Genomic DNA, 18577 nt, shown 5'->3' with positions numbered 1-18577 from the left:
ACAAAGATGGATCTGCTAAATTCACTCACTCGCTGAATAAGACATTGTGCTGTGGGCACATTCCCAAGTACTGTCGGATGCTGTCCATGTCAGTGCGGATGTCATATCCGTTGATGAGAGCTGTTCCTGATGTAGGTGGGAACAGTCCTGTCAGAATTGACCTACAGAGAACAAGACACACAGCTTACAGATTCATTCTGGCTGTTTTTGCCTCATGATGAATAATCTAATATAGAGTTATAGTGCTGCAGAGGCACTCAAAAGGAGAGCTAGAAGCAACTTAGAAGCAGCTGGTTGAACATAATGGTGTATTAGATTTATTCCCTGCTCCATTTAAACATATTTGTCAATAGATATTATGTCCTACCTCATCAACCATGTTAATTTAAAGCTCATAAAGAAGGAAAAATATGTTTTCATCCCAAGTACTGAAAAATGTAACCAGTCCTGTACTTCTGCATTAAGATATTTGGAGTAATGACTATTCATATCATCTGAATTAACTTCACTAATTTCAGCCTTAGGTCATTAATTATCTTTTAATCACTTACTAGCATGGACAGAAATACACAAAACATACAAAAGGTTAGGGCTGGGACGAAATGCTTATCTCCCATTTCGATAGGCTCACAGTACTTGGGGATTTCCGATTTATTTTCTATTGATTCTTATTCTACAGAAATTTTGATAAGAAGAGTTTTGTTTGCTTTTTTTAACCCAAGGCCATTGGAAAAAGTTGAATCATAGACTTCTAGAGACTGCATATCAAATTTCCCGCAAAAAATGTTTGATTTCAGCAGCATCATTGCTGTACTGCATATAAAAGTGGTAAACAATAAAATAATCACAATGCTTAGCTTTGTTTTGTTTTTTTCCTCAACCCTACAAAAGATCATAAAATAGTCAAAAAAGACAACAACAATGTTGACAAAACAAACACTCAAACAACATTTAATATTAAGTGGTAATAATGATTAATATTTTGGGTACAAACTGAATTGTAACATCACAGATCATAGACAGATAGATAGAGTGTGATTCAGTGTGTGACTGAGTCCTTTCTCTGTCCTTTTCTGTTATTGTGCTCTGTTATGTTTCGGTACAGTTGCTCAGAGCGGATGTCTTCCCTTCAGCCCTTAGTCTTGCATCACTTGCTCTCTCTCTGTCTCTCTATGTGTGTGTGTCTCTCTCTCTCTCTCTCTCTCTCTCTCTCTCTCCTCTCTCTCGCTCTCTCTCTCGCTCTCATTCTTTCTGGGCCACTGAGTTTCAGTTATTTCCTGTCATCCTAAGCACCATTCAAACCTTTCCACTACATTTTTTTAAACATCAATTAGATAAGTCCCACTATAAACACAACAGCTGACTCCGTGTTATAAATGTCCTCTCCGAAGATGTCACCCTTTGACAACAGCTACCACTGAATTAATGTAGCTACAGTACAATCCGCCTTGTGCACAAGTTAGATTAGTTTCACCCTGTGAAATTACACAAACAAGTGGCAAAGCATGGGCGAAACAGATAATGCAACTCACATTGTGGTTGTTTTTCCGGCTCCATTGTGGCCAAGAAAAGATGTGATCTGATTCTCGTAGAAGTCCATGCTCAGTCCGTCCACGGCGAGCTTCTTTCCAGTCTTGTAGATTTTAACAAGATTGCGGATTGAGACCCCTGCGTTCATGTTTGGTGCTGGTTTCTCCAGGTGCTCTTTAGACACATATGTTCATAAACACACACATATAAAACAGAGAAACGAGAATAAAAGCTGCAAGAACTTTTTTTAAAGGTAGAAATATCTTTTAAAGACAAACCATGATCCAAATGTAAACACAAGATAACAACACAATTACACTTTAAACAAAATGTTACATCTCCTCTCAAAGTTTTAATTATGTGCAGTTTAGGATTATTTCTTTAATTAATGTTGTCAAAAATAGTGATTGGGCCTTTAAAAAAAAGCGAAAAGAAAACACTGCTGAGCACTAAAAAACAAAAATAACTAACCCTGAATGCTAATTGGAAATTGTTTTTTTTAACAAGTTCCTTTCTTTCCTCATCTTTTTTCCACCACAATGCGCCAAGCTCTATTATCACCCTATGTGACAAATAAGGTGCTAATGTTTGTTTGCGACCCATCACAATTAACTTACTCCCCAATTAACTTGAGAATCTGACAAATACATAATAACTGCAGTTACACAGCACAAGTGAGAAGTGAAAGTTTTTATGGCAGTTTACCGTTATGCACAGTGGATTCCTTCAGCAAGTCGGGGTCAACGTCGGTCACTGAGGGTGTGCCACACCAATAGGATGCAGTGATAGGGAAGTACCATGGCTTAGGGATTCCATACTGGCCTGGGATCAAGCGTGCAGAACATTACTCACAGTTTGGCTCGAGGGAATATGGTACTTTACAGTGTATGTTTCCTCTTGACAGCCTGGCACAAATCCTGTCTTCTTTTAATTAGGGTCGATGAGAAAAGCATTAAGACCAGCCTCTTAAAGTAGTTGCATTAGCTAGTTATTCACACTGAGGAGAGTGGATTGCATGCAAGTGGACTAAAATAAAACACCAAATTTGAGTATCTTTCCATTTTTTCTAGTTATGGTAGTGGTAGAGAGTGTACAAATAACATAATACTAATTATTCTGCTTAAAAATGAATACCTGGAAAGACATTCTCAATGTACCAGGTGAGCACCCAGTAAAAAGCAGCATCAAAGAGCATCATGACGATGGACACGATGAAGGTGTAGCGTTCTCCCTCTTCTGGACTCTTGTTAATGTTGTACCACTGGATACCGATGCCTTGCTCCTCATACTTGGAAAAGTTCTCGCAGCCATAGCCAAAGGCCACACATGACAATAAACTCTGAGAATGAAAGTAATGTAGAAGTAAAGAAATAAAAAACATCCATTAGTTAAACGAGTAGTTAGTACCTTAGATGAGAAAACTGACACCACTCTCATGCCTGTACACTAAATATGCAGTTGGATTCAACAGCTGGTTAGCTTAGCTTAGCATAAAGACTGGAAATATAAGCCACAAAATGGTTCGGCACATAACATGAACAGATTCTGTTAGCTTCGGACAGGTCAACAGTCAGACTAGCTGTTTCCCTCTATTTCCAGTCTTTATGCTAAGCTAAGCTAACCAGCTGCTAACTCCTCCAGCATTTCGAAGTGTCCTTAAGCAAGATACTGAACCCCAAATTGCGCCTGATGCTGTGCATCGGTGTATGAATTTGTATGACTGAGTTAATTTCTAGTAGTAGTCTAAAGCACTCTGAGTGGTCGGAAGACTAGAAAGGCACTATATAAGTGCAGTGCATTTACCATTTACTAGCTCCTAATTTAACATACATTATTGTACGTTCTCTCGTCTAATTCTCAGCAAGAAATTGAATACATGTAGTTCCCAAAACATCCTTAAAGTAATAAGGTATTGCCTCAAAGAATATTTCATGATACATTTGGGAAAATTAATAAAACGTTCTGTGCAATAGCCTTCGGTTACTAAATTCAGCTGATGACTTAATCTTAATAATTAATCTAAATAAAACATAAAAATAATAATTAAGACAATACAGCTACTAACCAAGGTCACACCAACAACTGCTCCATAAACTGTTGCAGCAGACAGAGGAACAATATCGACACAGGCATCAGCTGGTGTAACTGCTGTGTTGCCTTTGTGAACATCTCTAATGACTTTAAATTCAGACAAAAACGATGATGGAGACTAAAATGTGTGTGCTGAAAACTAAGATTTGTTGGATCTTTCATACAGTAGGAAATTGCAAATGATGCTTTGCCCATGAGACATCCTCTGCCATGGCCTATCACTCTACATTGCCATGTTGCCTGCCAGCTGTTTTATCATGCCTCATTTGCTCACAGCATTTTCACTCCGGCAGAAGCATTTGCTGAAGCTTCAGAGACGAACCATCGTGGATACTGTCTACCCGATGCTACATTACCATGCAGAGAATCTGAAAAGCTCTGCAGTGACGCCAAACCACTAGCCCGGCTGATAACACCTCTGGCAACTTCCTGTGTTGTCCTCCACTGCCCGTCTACTGCCAAGCAATCAACAGTGAGTCAGTGGATGAGGGGTGACAGCAGGGCTAGTGGGCACCCATCCTTGACCTCTGCATGAATGGCTGACAAAACGACAGGAACCTCCTTTGGCTTTTGAGAAAAGGGCATGAGTTGGGAGGCAGACCAAACAAGCCCCCTCTATTGAACACATGTCAACACTGCAGATTCAGCCACCTTTCGGCTGGCTGCAGACAAAGAGCATTGTTAAGAGGAAGAGTAATCAGGGTTCAAGCTCAGAAGTCATTTTGCAGGACATTTTTGACAAGTAGAGCGGGAACGACGGACAGGATCACAACAGAGACAAATGTGTTTCTGTCTGAAGACTTACATGAAAATGTCAGAGTACAAACACTGTCTGTCTGGAAACTGTTTCCCAGAATGAATTGGCTGCAGTAATTAGTCCAGCAACAAATTGGTCAGTTGATGGAAAATTGGCAGTTATTTTGATGAGCGATTAATTCATTAAGTCATTTTTCAAATAAAACTATCAATGATTCCCTTGTTTTAGATTCTTAAAAGTGAGGATTAGCAACTGGAATATCTTTGGGTTTTGACACAAACACAAGCAATTTGAAGACATTATCTAAGGCTTTGGGAAATTGTACAGACATTTGTGACAATTCTCTGCCATTTATAGACCCTTCTCTTTGCCCTTGTTTCCTGTCTGCGTCTAAAATGTGTGCTAATATACAAAATTACTTTTAAATATAATAAAATAAAAAGTAATTAAAACAGCAGACAAAAAGCTGTAAGTCAGCTGCCAGATGTTGCAAAAAGCATAGATCAATTAATGTATTTCAGCAAAGGAAAACCTGGAATGTGTTAAATGATTTTGCTGTAATTACCACTTTTCTTGGACTGAATTTCGTCGGACTGAAAGATTGATTTCTTGTCTCTCTTGTTTGTACCTAACTTAAAACTGGAGGTAAAAGAAAGGAGAAAATAGTCAAAGTACAGTAGATACTGTGAGTAGCTGGATTGTGACTATGCCATGTCTTACAGTGTCCCTCCGTTACACTGCCTGTAGCTCTCCTTTGGCACATAGCTGCAATCAAAAACTGTTCATATAAATTCAGGGGATCTTTTGAAAATTCTGTTCAGATTAAAGACTTCATTATCAAGGACAATGTGGGGGAGAATTTGTATGCCTTGGCACGATGTAGTTTCATCTGAGCTGGGAGAGAGAGAAACCTCTACACATACACACACACACACACACACACACACACACACACACACACACACACACATCTCTGATAAAGTGTAAGGATGAACTGGATAGTGGTTTGGTCAGAGGAACATTGCTCATGCTAATTAGAGGGCTAGAGGGCTATCCATCTAGTTGGAGCAGGGGAGAAAAATCTCAGCGCCAGGGGAGGACCTAGCAATGGCACTTTGTGTAGAGATTAAATAAGGTTTGCAGTGCTTTAAATGTAAAATGCCTACCTAACCTGCATGCAGTCTGTAAAAGGAAATGGACTGAAAAGTTTCCTAAAGCGAAAGAATGACATCACTTTAAAGGACTTACTCAAAGACAAGCAATTTCAGCAGGTATGTTTGCACTGCTTGTTGGCAAAAGCAAGGTTTAAAAAGTCTCCAAGGATGAAATATGAAAGCAGAAGTGACTTCTGTCAGGTGCCAATGTAAGATATTATTGACTGCCACTGTTTCAATTTGATAAATAAGAAAAATTAGGCTGTTTACCTTGGCCACCCACACCTGATACCATATTGTTGAAATTGACAAACAAGAAAACATGACCTGATTTAAATTCTGAGAAGACGCACCTGCACACACGGAAATGAAGATTCAAGATTTTGTGTGTCTTTGTCTGCAGAAGGGACAACTTGAGGACGAATGATACAGGCACTGCCATAAAGGTCACGCAGAAAGGCTACACTGAAAGTTGAGCAATGCTGTACTATTTATCTTTATCCCTTAGAGGATAAGAGAAAATCCCCAACTTCCTCGCTGTGTGTCTGCCCAGTGTCTTCTTTTATGTAAATGTTTCATGTTTCTGTCACTCGAGTATGTCCAGGTTTAACAAAATTCTTCGTGCTTGTCCCAAAATACTTCCGAACAAATGAAAAAGCAATGTGCGATTTCACTGGACCTCTAAATTCATCTTGCAGCCACACTTCACACCTCATTATCAGGAGAGTTGTGCAGGTACGATAAAGGCAGATCTCTTCCAGATATTATTGACACTGGCAGTGAATTCACTTCCTTTCATAACAACCAGCACCGATCAAATCAGGCTTGTGTCTGTTTGGATTTAAAAGGAAAAGGATACGGAACAAAGGACTGTGATTGCCAAAGTGTGATTATAGTGGCAAAAACATAACCAAGGAACATAACTCAAAATACAGTCAACCCTCGAGTATGATAAAAGTAAGGGAAGATATTAAAAACCATGCCAAAGATGGACTTACCACAACAACCTTGGCCTGGAAACCCATGACATCCCTCCAGGCGTAGCAAAGGACGTGCGGCAGGTAGAGGACAAAGTAGATGAGGCCACCACACGCCGCTGCTAAATTGGCCTTAGAGAAGAAGACGCTAATGAAGAAGCACTGAGTGATGGTGGCCAGGCAGAACACCAGCAGGAAGACAAAGATTACTGAGGGGTCGCTGTATTGCAGTACTTTGCCATACTGTGAAAAAACAAACAAATGAAAGACAGGAAAAAAGGAGAAATTTTATGTGAAAAGAACACCAAAAAAGTTTGAGGTTTGGTAGAAGAGGTTACGTTGCAGATTATTTATCAAGGAAATTCAGAAAATGTGATTATTATATCTGATTTTTTGAATATAACAGGCAGAGTAGAAGAGTTCTGAAATGGTTAAAACATCTGGTGTATCAATACATCAATATTTCTGACACACCTGAACATTTTTCTGGTTGACTGATATTCTGTTACATAATCTGAAAGTCATTAAATATGTCACTCTTTTAGTCTGCCCGTTTGAAGGAGAACCCTTCTCTAATTTTAGTGAGCTACTTGTGAATCCATCCATTCTCCCACATTACACCATGATGCTGATGTTCTTTCCGAGCCTAATTCAAAGAGGCACTTGAACTGTTAGGATAATGGTGCTATTGTAATGGATGCAATTATGATTAAAAACCTTATAGAGGATACTGTTACATGGAGCTGTAAGAATGTTCATTATAGAAACTCTTCTAAATTTCACAGACTAAATGAACAACCGTGTTGGCGTCAAGTAAAATGATCCAATTTTAGTGCTGAGGTTTCTCTTCAAATTAGCATCTTCATTATTTTAAACAAAAGCCTCATTAGTCCAAGAGGCTTGATGGTCAAAACTCTCCAAAAGTAGTGTTGGGTCCTCCTTGAATCATTGTTAAATCATTTTCAAATCACCTTCAGTATAAGTGCAAGTAGGATAGCGCTGATGGCCAGCGGCAGAACGCTGGACACTGCCCAGCTCAGCCAATAGATGGAACTTCTAAGGCCCATGATCCTCACTGTCTCCTTAAGCCTGGCCTCTTTCTCTGCGACGATAGCCTTAATGATCATGGCCACTGAGTAGATCCAGGCTAAAGTCATGTATAATGGGAGGGAGCGGGCCAGAGTCCGGAGGAACCTGTTGGGTGGAGGAGCCAGACCAGACAGGACAATGATCCCGTTTACATCTGGTACTAATATGTAACCTGTATCTGGATACCTTTCCTGGATAATGACATCTGATCCCAGACCTTTACATTTATACCAATATTAAAAGATTTAAATTAATATTGGTTACCTTGATTCTCCCCTTCTTATAAATGTATCTCAGTAAGCAATTTAGGAAGGTGGAGAAGGTCAGCATTAGGCTTGCTTGAGGTAGCAGGAAAAGGCAAAATTGGGTAACCTCTAAACTTGTTTGGTTGATTTTCATTAGCCTATCATTTGGCCACTTGGGGGCAGAAGAAACAAGCAGTAAAAACAACAATGACATATTATCAGCAAACTCATACATACAAACATTAACAAACATTCGGTAACAGATATGGAGCAACATTAGCATACATTTGCAGTAGGGAGGTAAAGACACCGACCACAAATTGCAACATCCCCGGTTTGAATCTGGCCCGAGGACCTATACTGGAGCTCTCGTTCCTTAGTTTCCTGTCGTCTCTCCATTGTTGTATGTAATGAAGGCATTAAGTGCCCCAAATCATAAGTAAATAAATCAAACACTCATTTTGAGTTACCTCCAATATTCACTCTCCTATTAGCTCAGTTTTGCTATCTCCTACTCCTGAGGGAAATAGCTGGCTCTTTAGCTGCTAAATGTTCCACTATGCTCACCAGATAGTAGCTAACATTGTCTGCCTGCTGTTTGTTGCTGGGCAGGTAGCATACAGTGGGTTTTTTTGAGAGCTTTCTTGCTGAACAAAAAAAGCTGTCCACTGGTGGAGAAGGTGCTGATGAGAGCTGTGAGACTGAACCAAAACAGTAAAGCTGCCGGACACAAACCCAAATAAAGAGGTGACAAGACTCCATAGAGCTGAGAGGAGGGGGATAATTCTTTGTGGGTTCATCAACCCCTTTCAAATGTACACGGTCATTTGATCCATTTTTAATATATAAATATTCACTATGACTGCTTAAAGAAAAACTGTAAAGTGCATTTCCACCTGGCTAAGATTTTATCACACTGCAGTCCATAAGAATTCTGATTACAATGCACTCTGCGTGCATTTTTCCTTCCCCAGGGGAGATATTTAAATACAGATTTTTGTTAGTACCAGGAGAAAAATGACTTTAAGTCTGTTGGCAACTGACAGACTTTTCATTATAGTGGCACTTAAAATCCCAAACACTTGCACTTGACAGTACTCTTGAACATTTCATGTAGCAAGTTTCATATAGGTATGCCATTTTTCAGAGGAAAAATTACAGTAAGAATAGTTATTTCAAAATGTAAGTTTACTCAATTCCAAGTAAAAATCCTACTTTCAGAATTGAATGAATGAAACAATCGGATCTAAATGTGTCCTCAATGCGACCCTGGTGCATTCAGACATGTACTTACAGTTGTCCACTTGTGATCAGATAACCCAAGAACCACGTAACGCCAGGTGTACCCAGGGCCAAACATACTAGAATGAATAGCTATGGATGCAGGAAGGGGCCATAGAGAATGCCTACAGCATGTACAGAGTGCAGAACTTTGTGCTATGCCCATGAACAAGTACAATATTCCTCATTATATTGTAGTGGAAATAAAAAGTAGCATTAAATGGAAGAACTACGGTAAATGTGATGTTTCACCACTATCCATTTCTGGCTGAATACTGTCTCATTTTATACATTTTTTAAGTCCTTTGTGCATGGGTGATTGATGGGATGTCAATAGCTGTCTTCCAACTGTGAAGGTGGTCTCTGACGGTGTCATTTGCATTCTTTTCTCAGTGCCCAGTGTTGTTGTGCACAACAAATTAATCAAATTTTAATGACCGAGTGCAAATATGACAAAACATTCGCAAGGTGGTTTCACGTTGTCAAAACAAGGACATCCTGTTTGGGAGCGGAAACGTTTATTGATCATCCCTGATCAGTGTTAGTTTTCATAACAAAAGATCTTGTCAAACAAGTGACTTCATTCAGCTGGTTTGAGATGGGAGCCAAGTGTGGAAACAGTGTAAATATATCAGTCTAGATGCCTAATAATACATGCATTACCTCCTCCATAATGGAAGAGAAAACAAGTGTAAAATGACAGAAGACTCAGGTGCAGATGACAAAAGTTGTTGTTGTCACACCTAATCCAGATACAGCCTTATGATAATTACCATTTGATTTGCTATTATTATTAATGTGCTGAAAATGGCTGTGAAATTATCATTTAGAATGGGCCTGTGATCTGAATACACATTGCGCTCAGAGTTGCTCCTCCAAGGCACTCAACTAACTCAATTTATTGTTATTAATGTTTACAAATTGTTGATGGCTTGCAAACACATTAGGCTGATGGGAAATTACATTTCACCCAGCTGTTCAAATATCAGTTTTTATTTACCAGCCACATTTTCCAATTAAACTGCAAAAATTGATTAGACCGATATAAAATAACCATCCCTTTTTATTTCATTAACAACGGCTACAGAACAAGGAGCCGTTGAAGGATGCGCTCGATCTAAAGGAGGCCAATAATAACGCTGGTACATCGTATGTCACCGGAGGCACAAAGGGTCTCCATTTCGCGATAACGCTGCTTTCTGCATCTTTCCTAATCAATCCTTAAGCAGAGGATCATTCCAACAGATAAGCAAGCCCATTATATCCTCACCAAATCATTGATTTAACAGAGGGATCCATATATAAACAACTAAAAAAGCATTCACAGCCCAAACCATATTTCTAGTATTTGCTAAATAGGACAAATGATAATACACATAACTAATGTTGGTCACATTTCTTTAGCCTCTTTTCTGGGAATAACACCAACTCGATTTTGCATTTTGTTCCAAAGTTTTTCCAGTGATTGATGATGTTAGACCCATTAGATGATTGTACTTACAGTGCATTGTACATCACGAGCATGACGATATATAAGGTATTGTTCTTCCATACTGCTCCAACCTGGGTGCATTATGCATGAGCTCAAAGGCTGCTAAAAATGTTCGATAATATAAAATCTAAACACAGTGCTTTGATGAGTAGTCTCAAGTTCATATTATTTTGGAAGGGTTACTGTAACTTTAGTTTTAGTTAACACAGAAAAAAACAAACAAGCCAAATATTAATGTTGTTTGCTCATATTTCTTTCACATAAGCAAAGTCAATTTATCTTATTTTTTCATACAAACCAGAGCAGTGTATATTAAAAAAAAAGAACTTCTGGGCTGCAAAATGTATTTTAGTCCACACACTAGAGCCTCTCTCTGAACTTTTCTGCCTTTGGTGCACCACTATTACTCCCACTTATGATTATTACCTTGCAAATTCAATAATGCAAAAATAGTGCACAGCCTTCCACTGGCAAAATATAATACATTGTCAGTGCAATCACAGAAATATACAGTACCGATCATTCACTTCTCAAATGACAAAACAGAAGCCTTCTTTATGTATAAGGCACAGAGGGAGAGGTGACGCAATTACGGGAAATAAAAGGCAGATACAACGGCTGTGATTTTAATTTGACTGTATTGTCGTTTTGGTTGCATGCTCAATTAATTAGCCCGAGAAGGTTCATTTGAGGAATTACGGGTGATGATTTGATTTGTTAATTGGTTATGATTAACAACAGCAAGAATACCAAAACACAAAGCATGAACAATTCCCTGACCTGTATGACCCGTGAGAGCATCAGATTATTTGGTTGGATGCATTTGGTCAAATTGCTTGGTTTTGCTGCGTTTTATGAGCTGTACTGAAGCCTGTCATGTGTGTCATTGTGTTTTTGGGTGGATATAGGTATATCTAGTTATATATATAGTTATCTCCTGAATGAAAATGATTTAGTACGGGAATATGCAGTCACATTAAGGGTGATACAATTCTCCAAAACATATGAGCATTTTGTTATCATGAAAACTTTCTCAAGAATATAACCTCACAAACCTTAGTTATTTTCATATTGTATGCTTTGTGTTTTGATACTTTCCACTGAGTGACTAATTTCTACTGACCTTAACCATGATACTTATGAGCAGACAGGGAACTGTGAGCAGAACAATGTTTTCAGTGAACGTTGCAGACCAAAGGGCGCCGTTTTGAATGCCAACAGCGCGCAGCACTTCCTTGAGCCGGAGTTCCTTCTCCAGCACCAGGCCTTTGATGGTCATGCACACAGTGTACATGAAGGCCAGCACCAGGAACATGGGGAGGATGCCACCAATACTCTGGATGAAACTGGTTGTAGAAGAAAGCAATCAAAAAGGTCAGGATTGTATGTCAACAATGGGAGTGTACAGTATATGGACAAATTCGTCAGTGATAGAGTGATGGAGGCAACAGTGGCAGATGGGTACTACTATGGATACTCAGTAAGAGGGTTTAAAGCAGATTGTATAGGCCTAAATTCCAGTATGTGCCTACAAGTAACGTCTCTTCTTCAGATGATACTTGGACTAAAGGCTGCTCCTGGCTGATTGGGACTGTTGCGCCCACATCTTCAGAGACCTGCTCCATCAACATCCCGGATCGAGCACTCGACAGGCAGACCGTGTTCAGAGCAGACACAGTGCATGATGAGAGGAGGCGGACTCTCTGTTTACAGCAATGATGCTTGGTGCTCAAATGCAGTCAAAGTGGATGGACACTGTTTTTTATTTGATGTGAAGATGAAACCATATGATTATCACTATCTTTTTGCTGCTGTTTACATCCCGCAAGATAAAAATTCAAAAGATGCACTGCAGAATCATTTTCTGGGTGTATACATGTATGGGAAATCTGAAATTATCCACTTCATTCTTCAATCCAATTTAGTATCCGACCAACTGTGGAATATGGTGACAATCTCCTCTTCTGTTCCCGAGTAATGGTGGTGAATAATGGCCAAGCAATGTTTATAATGTTTTTCCAGGACGTTATCATTTCACAGCAAAGCTGGCATTTGACCGTTTTGATAAAAAATGTCATCACATCACTGTTGTATCCCATTAAACATCTGTATGAAGTTTTGCCAAAACTACAACATCAATTCTTAGGTTATGGCCAAACATGTGTTTCATGACCTTGACTTTTGACTACCAAATTCTAATCAGGTCCTCATTGAATCCAAGAGGACGTTTGTGCCACGTTTTAAGAAATAACGAGAAAGGGACGGACGGACGCATAACCAGAAAAAATAATAACAAAAAGTGAATCTGCTTTTTAAATTCACACTCTAATTTAAAAGTTGCCCTTTTGCAGTCTTACCCTCTACTTGCTCTGGTAAAGTATAAGGAAACTATTTTGCAGATACTAAAAATGTTATCATGAGGGACAATCAAGACAATCAGACTCGTACTCATGCATTCAATGCCATTGGGGCGTTTTTTATTTTTATACTGCGCTAACCTTCATAAACCTGGTGCATCGGCTCAATCAAGCCATTTAGTGCCGCACCTCATGCCAGGGATGATGTATGATTTGATGCTGTTACAACACAATAAGGTGATATTAAACCGGCTTCATAATGCCACCAAAATGCCATGTCAATATCTCCTCCTCTGCCAATATAACAAAGTGCTTCCTTTGCTTTATTAGACAGTGAAGGAGGCATATCAAATAGATTTGGACAAAGTATAGATTTCACATATCACTTATGCTTGCATTCCATAAATACCGGGGATATAATGCAAGCAAAGCACTGCTCAGCAAGGATGTAGAGCTGAAACACAAAGTGAATGCGCTGTAATTGGCAGAATGATGCTCTTCTTTCAAGTGATTTAACATAAACAATTGATCAAAGCACATTTTTATGAAAGTTATTTTTTTATAAAGGCCTTATTGAATCCATGCCAAGTGAGAGCAGTTCACGCAAACATCTACTTACCATAATTGCTAGGTAGCCCTGTATAAGTGCTTATTTCAAGAGGTGATTTTTAATCAGCAATTTGTTCGTTTTTTTTCTTTTCAAACTGCTATAAATTAATGTCTCTTTAAAAAGTTTTTTTTAACCTACAGCTTCCATGTCAGACAATAACTTGACATTGTACTAAGTTACCAGGGACAAGGCAAGTACAAGTTCATTAATTTTAAGCTTGAGTCTATGCAAAATATTGCTTAGTACAGACACTTTTGTCAATAAATCAACTGATGATGAAAGTCTTGCAAACACAACAAAGAGATTAAATTAGTTCCACTGAGACCTTAGAGGAAGTTCAGTTATATGAGAACTTGAAGGAGAGAGAGACAGACTTGTTTTTCAAGACGCTTCCACTGCCCTCGTGGGATGGCTCACTTACAAACTAGGCCTTGAAAGCAGTAAGACAGGATTGGTTGACACAGAGTTTCGGAAAGTTCAGACTCAGAGCAAATAACACCAGTTACAAGATTGCATAAATAAAATAGCCTCTTTGAACCTGGAGATTCAAAATTGAAGAGTCTGAAATCAATACACTTCAACAAATACCAGCTAACTCGTACATTAGCACCTTTTCTAGGGAGGCAAGCAGCCTCGAGTAGCAAATGCATCAAGTTGAATACTAATTCTGGCATTATCTGCTCCTGACTCTACCCTAACATCTCTGTAACAGCTGACAGCCTGTGTGAGTTAACTCCTTCTGTGACTTCTAGCACTGGAGGGGGAGAGATCAGTCATGCACACCGTGTCTGACACTGACAACCTTGCCACCAGATGCTCTTGAATTATACATTCACTGATCGATCAAAGGTGCTTAAGTAATAGAACTCCAGGCGGGTCTGTGTTAAGGGGCTCCAGTTACACTGGCAGCCTGACCTAAATTTAGGGAAGCTGGAAGACTGATTTCTCAGTAAATCAAGAGATAGTAGAGCACAGCCTCCCCAGAGGTTGGCGTACCATGCTAAAAAAAAAAAAAAAAAGAAGAAAAAAAAAAAGCTTCCTGTCTCATTTTGAGCAAATATACCGTTGAGTTCCTTGGCTGGCTAGAAATGAGCAATTCATTGAAGGGAACAGACTTTATTCAATGTGGATTATCTCATTGCTGGTACAAATTATTGCTTAAGGAAAAATGTGCATGTGGTTATGGCATAAAAAGTAGAATCCATATGTCATGTGTTTTTTGTAACAGCAAGATCAGATCTATAAATCTATGTATAATTCCTTCAACCAACAGTGAAGCAAAGTTTTGAGAATCAGCTAGAGTTTAAAGATTATCATACAATTTTAAAATTCAGATCTCAGCCATACATTTAAAGGAGGAGCACATTTATAAAAACTGTTAATAGTGATGCACTGCTTTCATTAGTTCTGTACTGTGTGAATATTTCTATAAATATTAATAGAAAGAAAGAAAGAAAGAAAGAAAGAAAGAGACTTGCAAAAGCCAAGAAGCATCATTTAATCTATTCTGAAAAAGACAAATGAAATTCTTTAACATGAAGTAGGCCTAGTAGTCAGTAGGAGATAATAATGGTATGTACTGTACAGTATGTTCATAGTTATATCAAAGTGGGGTCAAAACCTGTGAGAGATAAATTCCACTCAGTTGGTCTTACATGAAATGCATTATGTTTGTCAGTTATATCTTATGTCAAACTGAGTGGAATTTGCAAGGTCCCTATGATGTAATATGTGATGTAGCATTATTTATTAATTTACAAACAAGCCAGAGCCAATTTTTTAAGCAGGCATAAAATAAAATCTCATCTTTTAGAAGTGCTTTCAAACTAATTTATATTTTTGGAGAACAGCCAACAAACCTTTAAGAGCGAAACATTTTTTATTTAACCAAGCACTGATTACGTTTAAATGAATTCTTTGAATGTAATGTAATGTGGATTAAAGAAATTTATGGAGTCATGTTTTATTTAGATCATAGTGGCAAGTTCTAAGTTTTCCAGGTTTTGGAAAAAGCTGTTTACGTTGCCTCAAAATGAAAAAAAATAAATGAAATCAGAGATTAAATTGAATGTAACCTAAATGATTTATATGGCTTTATAGCAATTATTGCACACGTTTAGTCTGGTTTATTTTGAGATGTTCAAAAAAAACAACAACCATGTTTTGTTTTGAAGATGATTCCATTGCCAGTGTTCCTCCATAAAGCCTTCATGCACTTACTCAAATGTTTTACAGAAGTATTGTTTTCAACATATAGTCCAGACAAAATGGCTTGACACAACTGTCTACATATTGCATTTGTGATTCTGCTTGCAAAAGAAAAAAGAACCTATGTTTAAAAGTTTACATTACTTTACACATTACAAATGCACCACAACTTAATGTGCTTGGACGCTATGAATACTGCATGATCTGCCACTGTGCCTCCATCTGATGCTGTTAAATGCCAAGTCTTGAAAAGAGTCACACAGCATCAAATACATGAATAAATGAACTCATTAATGCACAGCTCTCATTGTGCACTCTGCTTCAGCGGTAATCAACATGTTGATTGGCTACACACTCAGGCTTTGCATTTCCATTTAGCATGTATAAAATACAGCATCTGGACATCCTGGTATCTAAATAGTTTATTAGCCTTAGTAAAAATGAATCAAAATGCAGCCTATTCCTGTACATGTCTTTGCTCCCAAGTGTTCTCTTATGTAAGCATGGATAAACAATATGAAAAACAATATGCGCTGGACTTACAGTGTATTATGACCTACTGTAGATGGACAAAAGCATTTTCATCTTACATCCTTGATTTGATTATTCCATAAATCAAGTTTAATCAATCAATATTATTACATCTACTGCAGGCCTGCGTTATGTATCACTGAAAGCGGCCTTAGATCTCACATCAAGCCCATGCGAATGTGAAAGACCTATTGCGGGAGAGCACAGCCTCAGTAGCCAAACAAGAGATTCCTCTGATTCAGGAGCATGCAGCCGCTCAGAGGCCGCTGATAAAGGACCAGTTTATATGCTATCAGGCCCCGCAAAGGGTCAAGCTTTATCCCACACCGTCATCTGAGGCCTGCGCACAATGTGAATACGAAGACAGTGGGAGCTAATAAAGTTTGCTTATCTCAAGTTTGAAATGCCAACAGGGTCAGCAGGTTGCAGAGGCCCAGATCGCTGGTAGTTCGTCAGGTGAGATACAGTCAAAGGCTGCGAGGAGGAAATGAGGAACGCAAAAAAAGGAAATGATTTGAAAAGGCAGGTCTGATGTAAGGAGTGTTGATGAGGGTTGGGGTCAGCGTAGATAATACTGCTGTGTTAGTTGAAGTTTATCAGTGAAAGATAAAAAGGAAGTGATAGGTTTCTCACAGAAACTAGTCATGGCAACATTTTCCTGACCTGCTGTCAGAAATTATATTGTAAATGTATATGATATAGCCTAAATTGTTGTAATAATTAAATGACTGCAATTTAGTCTTATATTTAATATATATTGCATGTTATACTGCTACTGGAACCATGTATACTTTGTATGTGACCAACAGGGTATTTTCTATCCATTGATTGTACATACAATGTTCTTGAATTCTAAACAGCACCTGCAGCATCTGAAAGTATCTAAATGATGATGATTTTTAATGACATCTTAAAGTCAGATTACACCTTTTTCTACACTGAGCAACAGCTACATCAAACTGCTAACATGTCCATCTGAATCCACAATGTTCTTTCCTTCCTCTTGGCTCATGACACTACACAGTTCGAGATGAAAATAATTACCACCAAGGTTTTTCCCCGCCATAGCTTTCTGTGTTGTAGTGCATCTTCCTTTGTGTGATTTCACTCTAAATTATTTATGAATGAAATAGCAGTTTTCAAGTGTTAATAATTTATAGAAATGCCCAAATGGCTAGGCAGGCGAAAGAGTAAATGGTGGAGGGACTGAGGGTATTGCAGTGTTTTATGGCTCCCATTTATCTTCTGTAATTATTAATCCTTTGTTTTAGGAAGATGAAACTTCCAACAGGGGCCGGCATTAGAAAATAAGCTGTAACATGACTGTCTAATTTCAGATCACTATCACAACAATGAATCCTAAATGAGGGTGCAAGGAAACTTGTGCTTGTCCAAAACCACTATCAGAGGTGGCATGCTGGAACCTCTAACAACACTGTGTATTAATATACTATGGAGGAATCTGGTGCCAAGTTTTGGTTGTTACTGTCCTGGAGAAAGGTATGGAATGGAAATGCAAAAAACGTCAATAGCAGGGATGTCAGTCTTCTTCCATCTGCAGTGTGTCTACCCGCTAATGTATTGAGGGAATGATTTTGTAATTTAGCTAATTCAAAATGCCAAAATTCCTCTCAGATGAATATCTCCACTGGGCGCAATATTTAGTTCAACTTCCCTCCAATTAGTACTTCTGAAACTATCCTGTTGCCTGGCATGCCAAATCAAGCGCACCCACTTAGGCAGTTAAAAAGAAATATGCAATATGTGTCTTAAAACCAGGTTTTTTAAAGTAGCAACAAAATAAAGCGCAAAGCAGTGAAGCTGAATTTCATCTTGACTCCACAATGTGAATATAAATCAGAAGGAAATAAGCACAATCAATAGAAACCCTGGATGATACAAACAACATTAATAAAGCCATCACTTTGAATATGGTTCTCAAGGCCCCAATGTCTTCATGTTTCTCATGTCTCCAAGACAAGCATGTGGTATAGAATAGGGCATTGTTATTCAAAACAGGCATTCAACACTCCAATGCTTGTAGATATTAGCAGCCCAAATGCAACCTTCAATATGAAGTCATAATTTTCATGCTTCGTCCTACTTCTGCCTCTTTAAATATGTTTATCCAAACACCCTCTGAAGGTTGCTTTACTGTAAATTCTCTGCCATCCAAAGCACATAATATTTTTAAATTAGATCCCTAATCTCTGGAACTGTGTTTTCCCACGGGGTGTAAATATTTTGTGTCTACT

At 38.5% G+C, this 18577-nt stretch overlaps 1 protein-coding gene across 3 annotated transcripts in view; it reads right to left on the bottom strand.

Annotated features, from left to right (window-relative positions):
- The window catches only part of LOC127379635 (phospholipid-transporting ATPase ABCA1-like), a 144655-nt gene that overhangs the window by 88365 nt on the left and 37713 nt on the right, over window positions 1-18577 (bottom strand). For 2 of the 3 annotated variants that reach the window (XM_051429504.1, XM_051429505.1), the window contains 6 exons: window positions 7481-7703; window positions 6531-6752; window positions 2665-2869; window positions 2236-2352; window positions 1533-1704; window positions 30-161 (listed from right to left, as the gene is read on the bottom strand). In XM_051429504.1, coding sequence (XP_051285464.1) covers window positions 30-161; window positions 1533-1704; window positions 2236-2352; window positions 2665-2869; window positions 6531-6752; window positions 7481-7703 — 1071 coding nt within the window. Of the gene's footprint in view, window positions 1-29; window positions 162-1532; window positions 1705-2235; window positions 2353-2664; window positions 2870-6530; window positions 6753-7480; window positions 7704-11739; window positions 11963-18577 lie in introns of all 3 variants that reach the window. The other variant, XM_051429503.1, reaches the window with a different exon arrangement.

The sequence above is a fragment of the Dicentrarchus labrax genome, unplaced genomic scaffold (genome assembly GCF_905237075.1).
Source record: "Dicentrarchus labrax unplaced genomic scaffold, dlabrax2021, whole genome shotgun sequence".
Classification (NCBI taxonomy): Eukaryota; Metazoa; Chordata; class Actinopteri; family Moronidae; genus Dicentrarchus; species Dicentrarchus labrax.
This window is presented reverse-complemented; position numbering and strand designations above follow the sequence as displayed.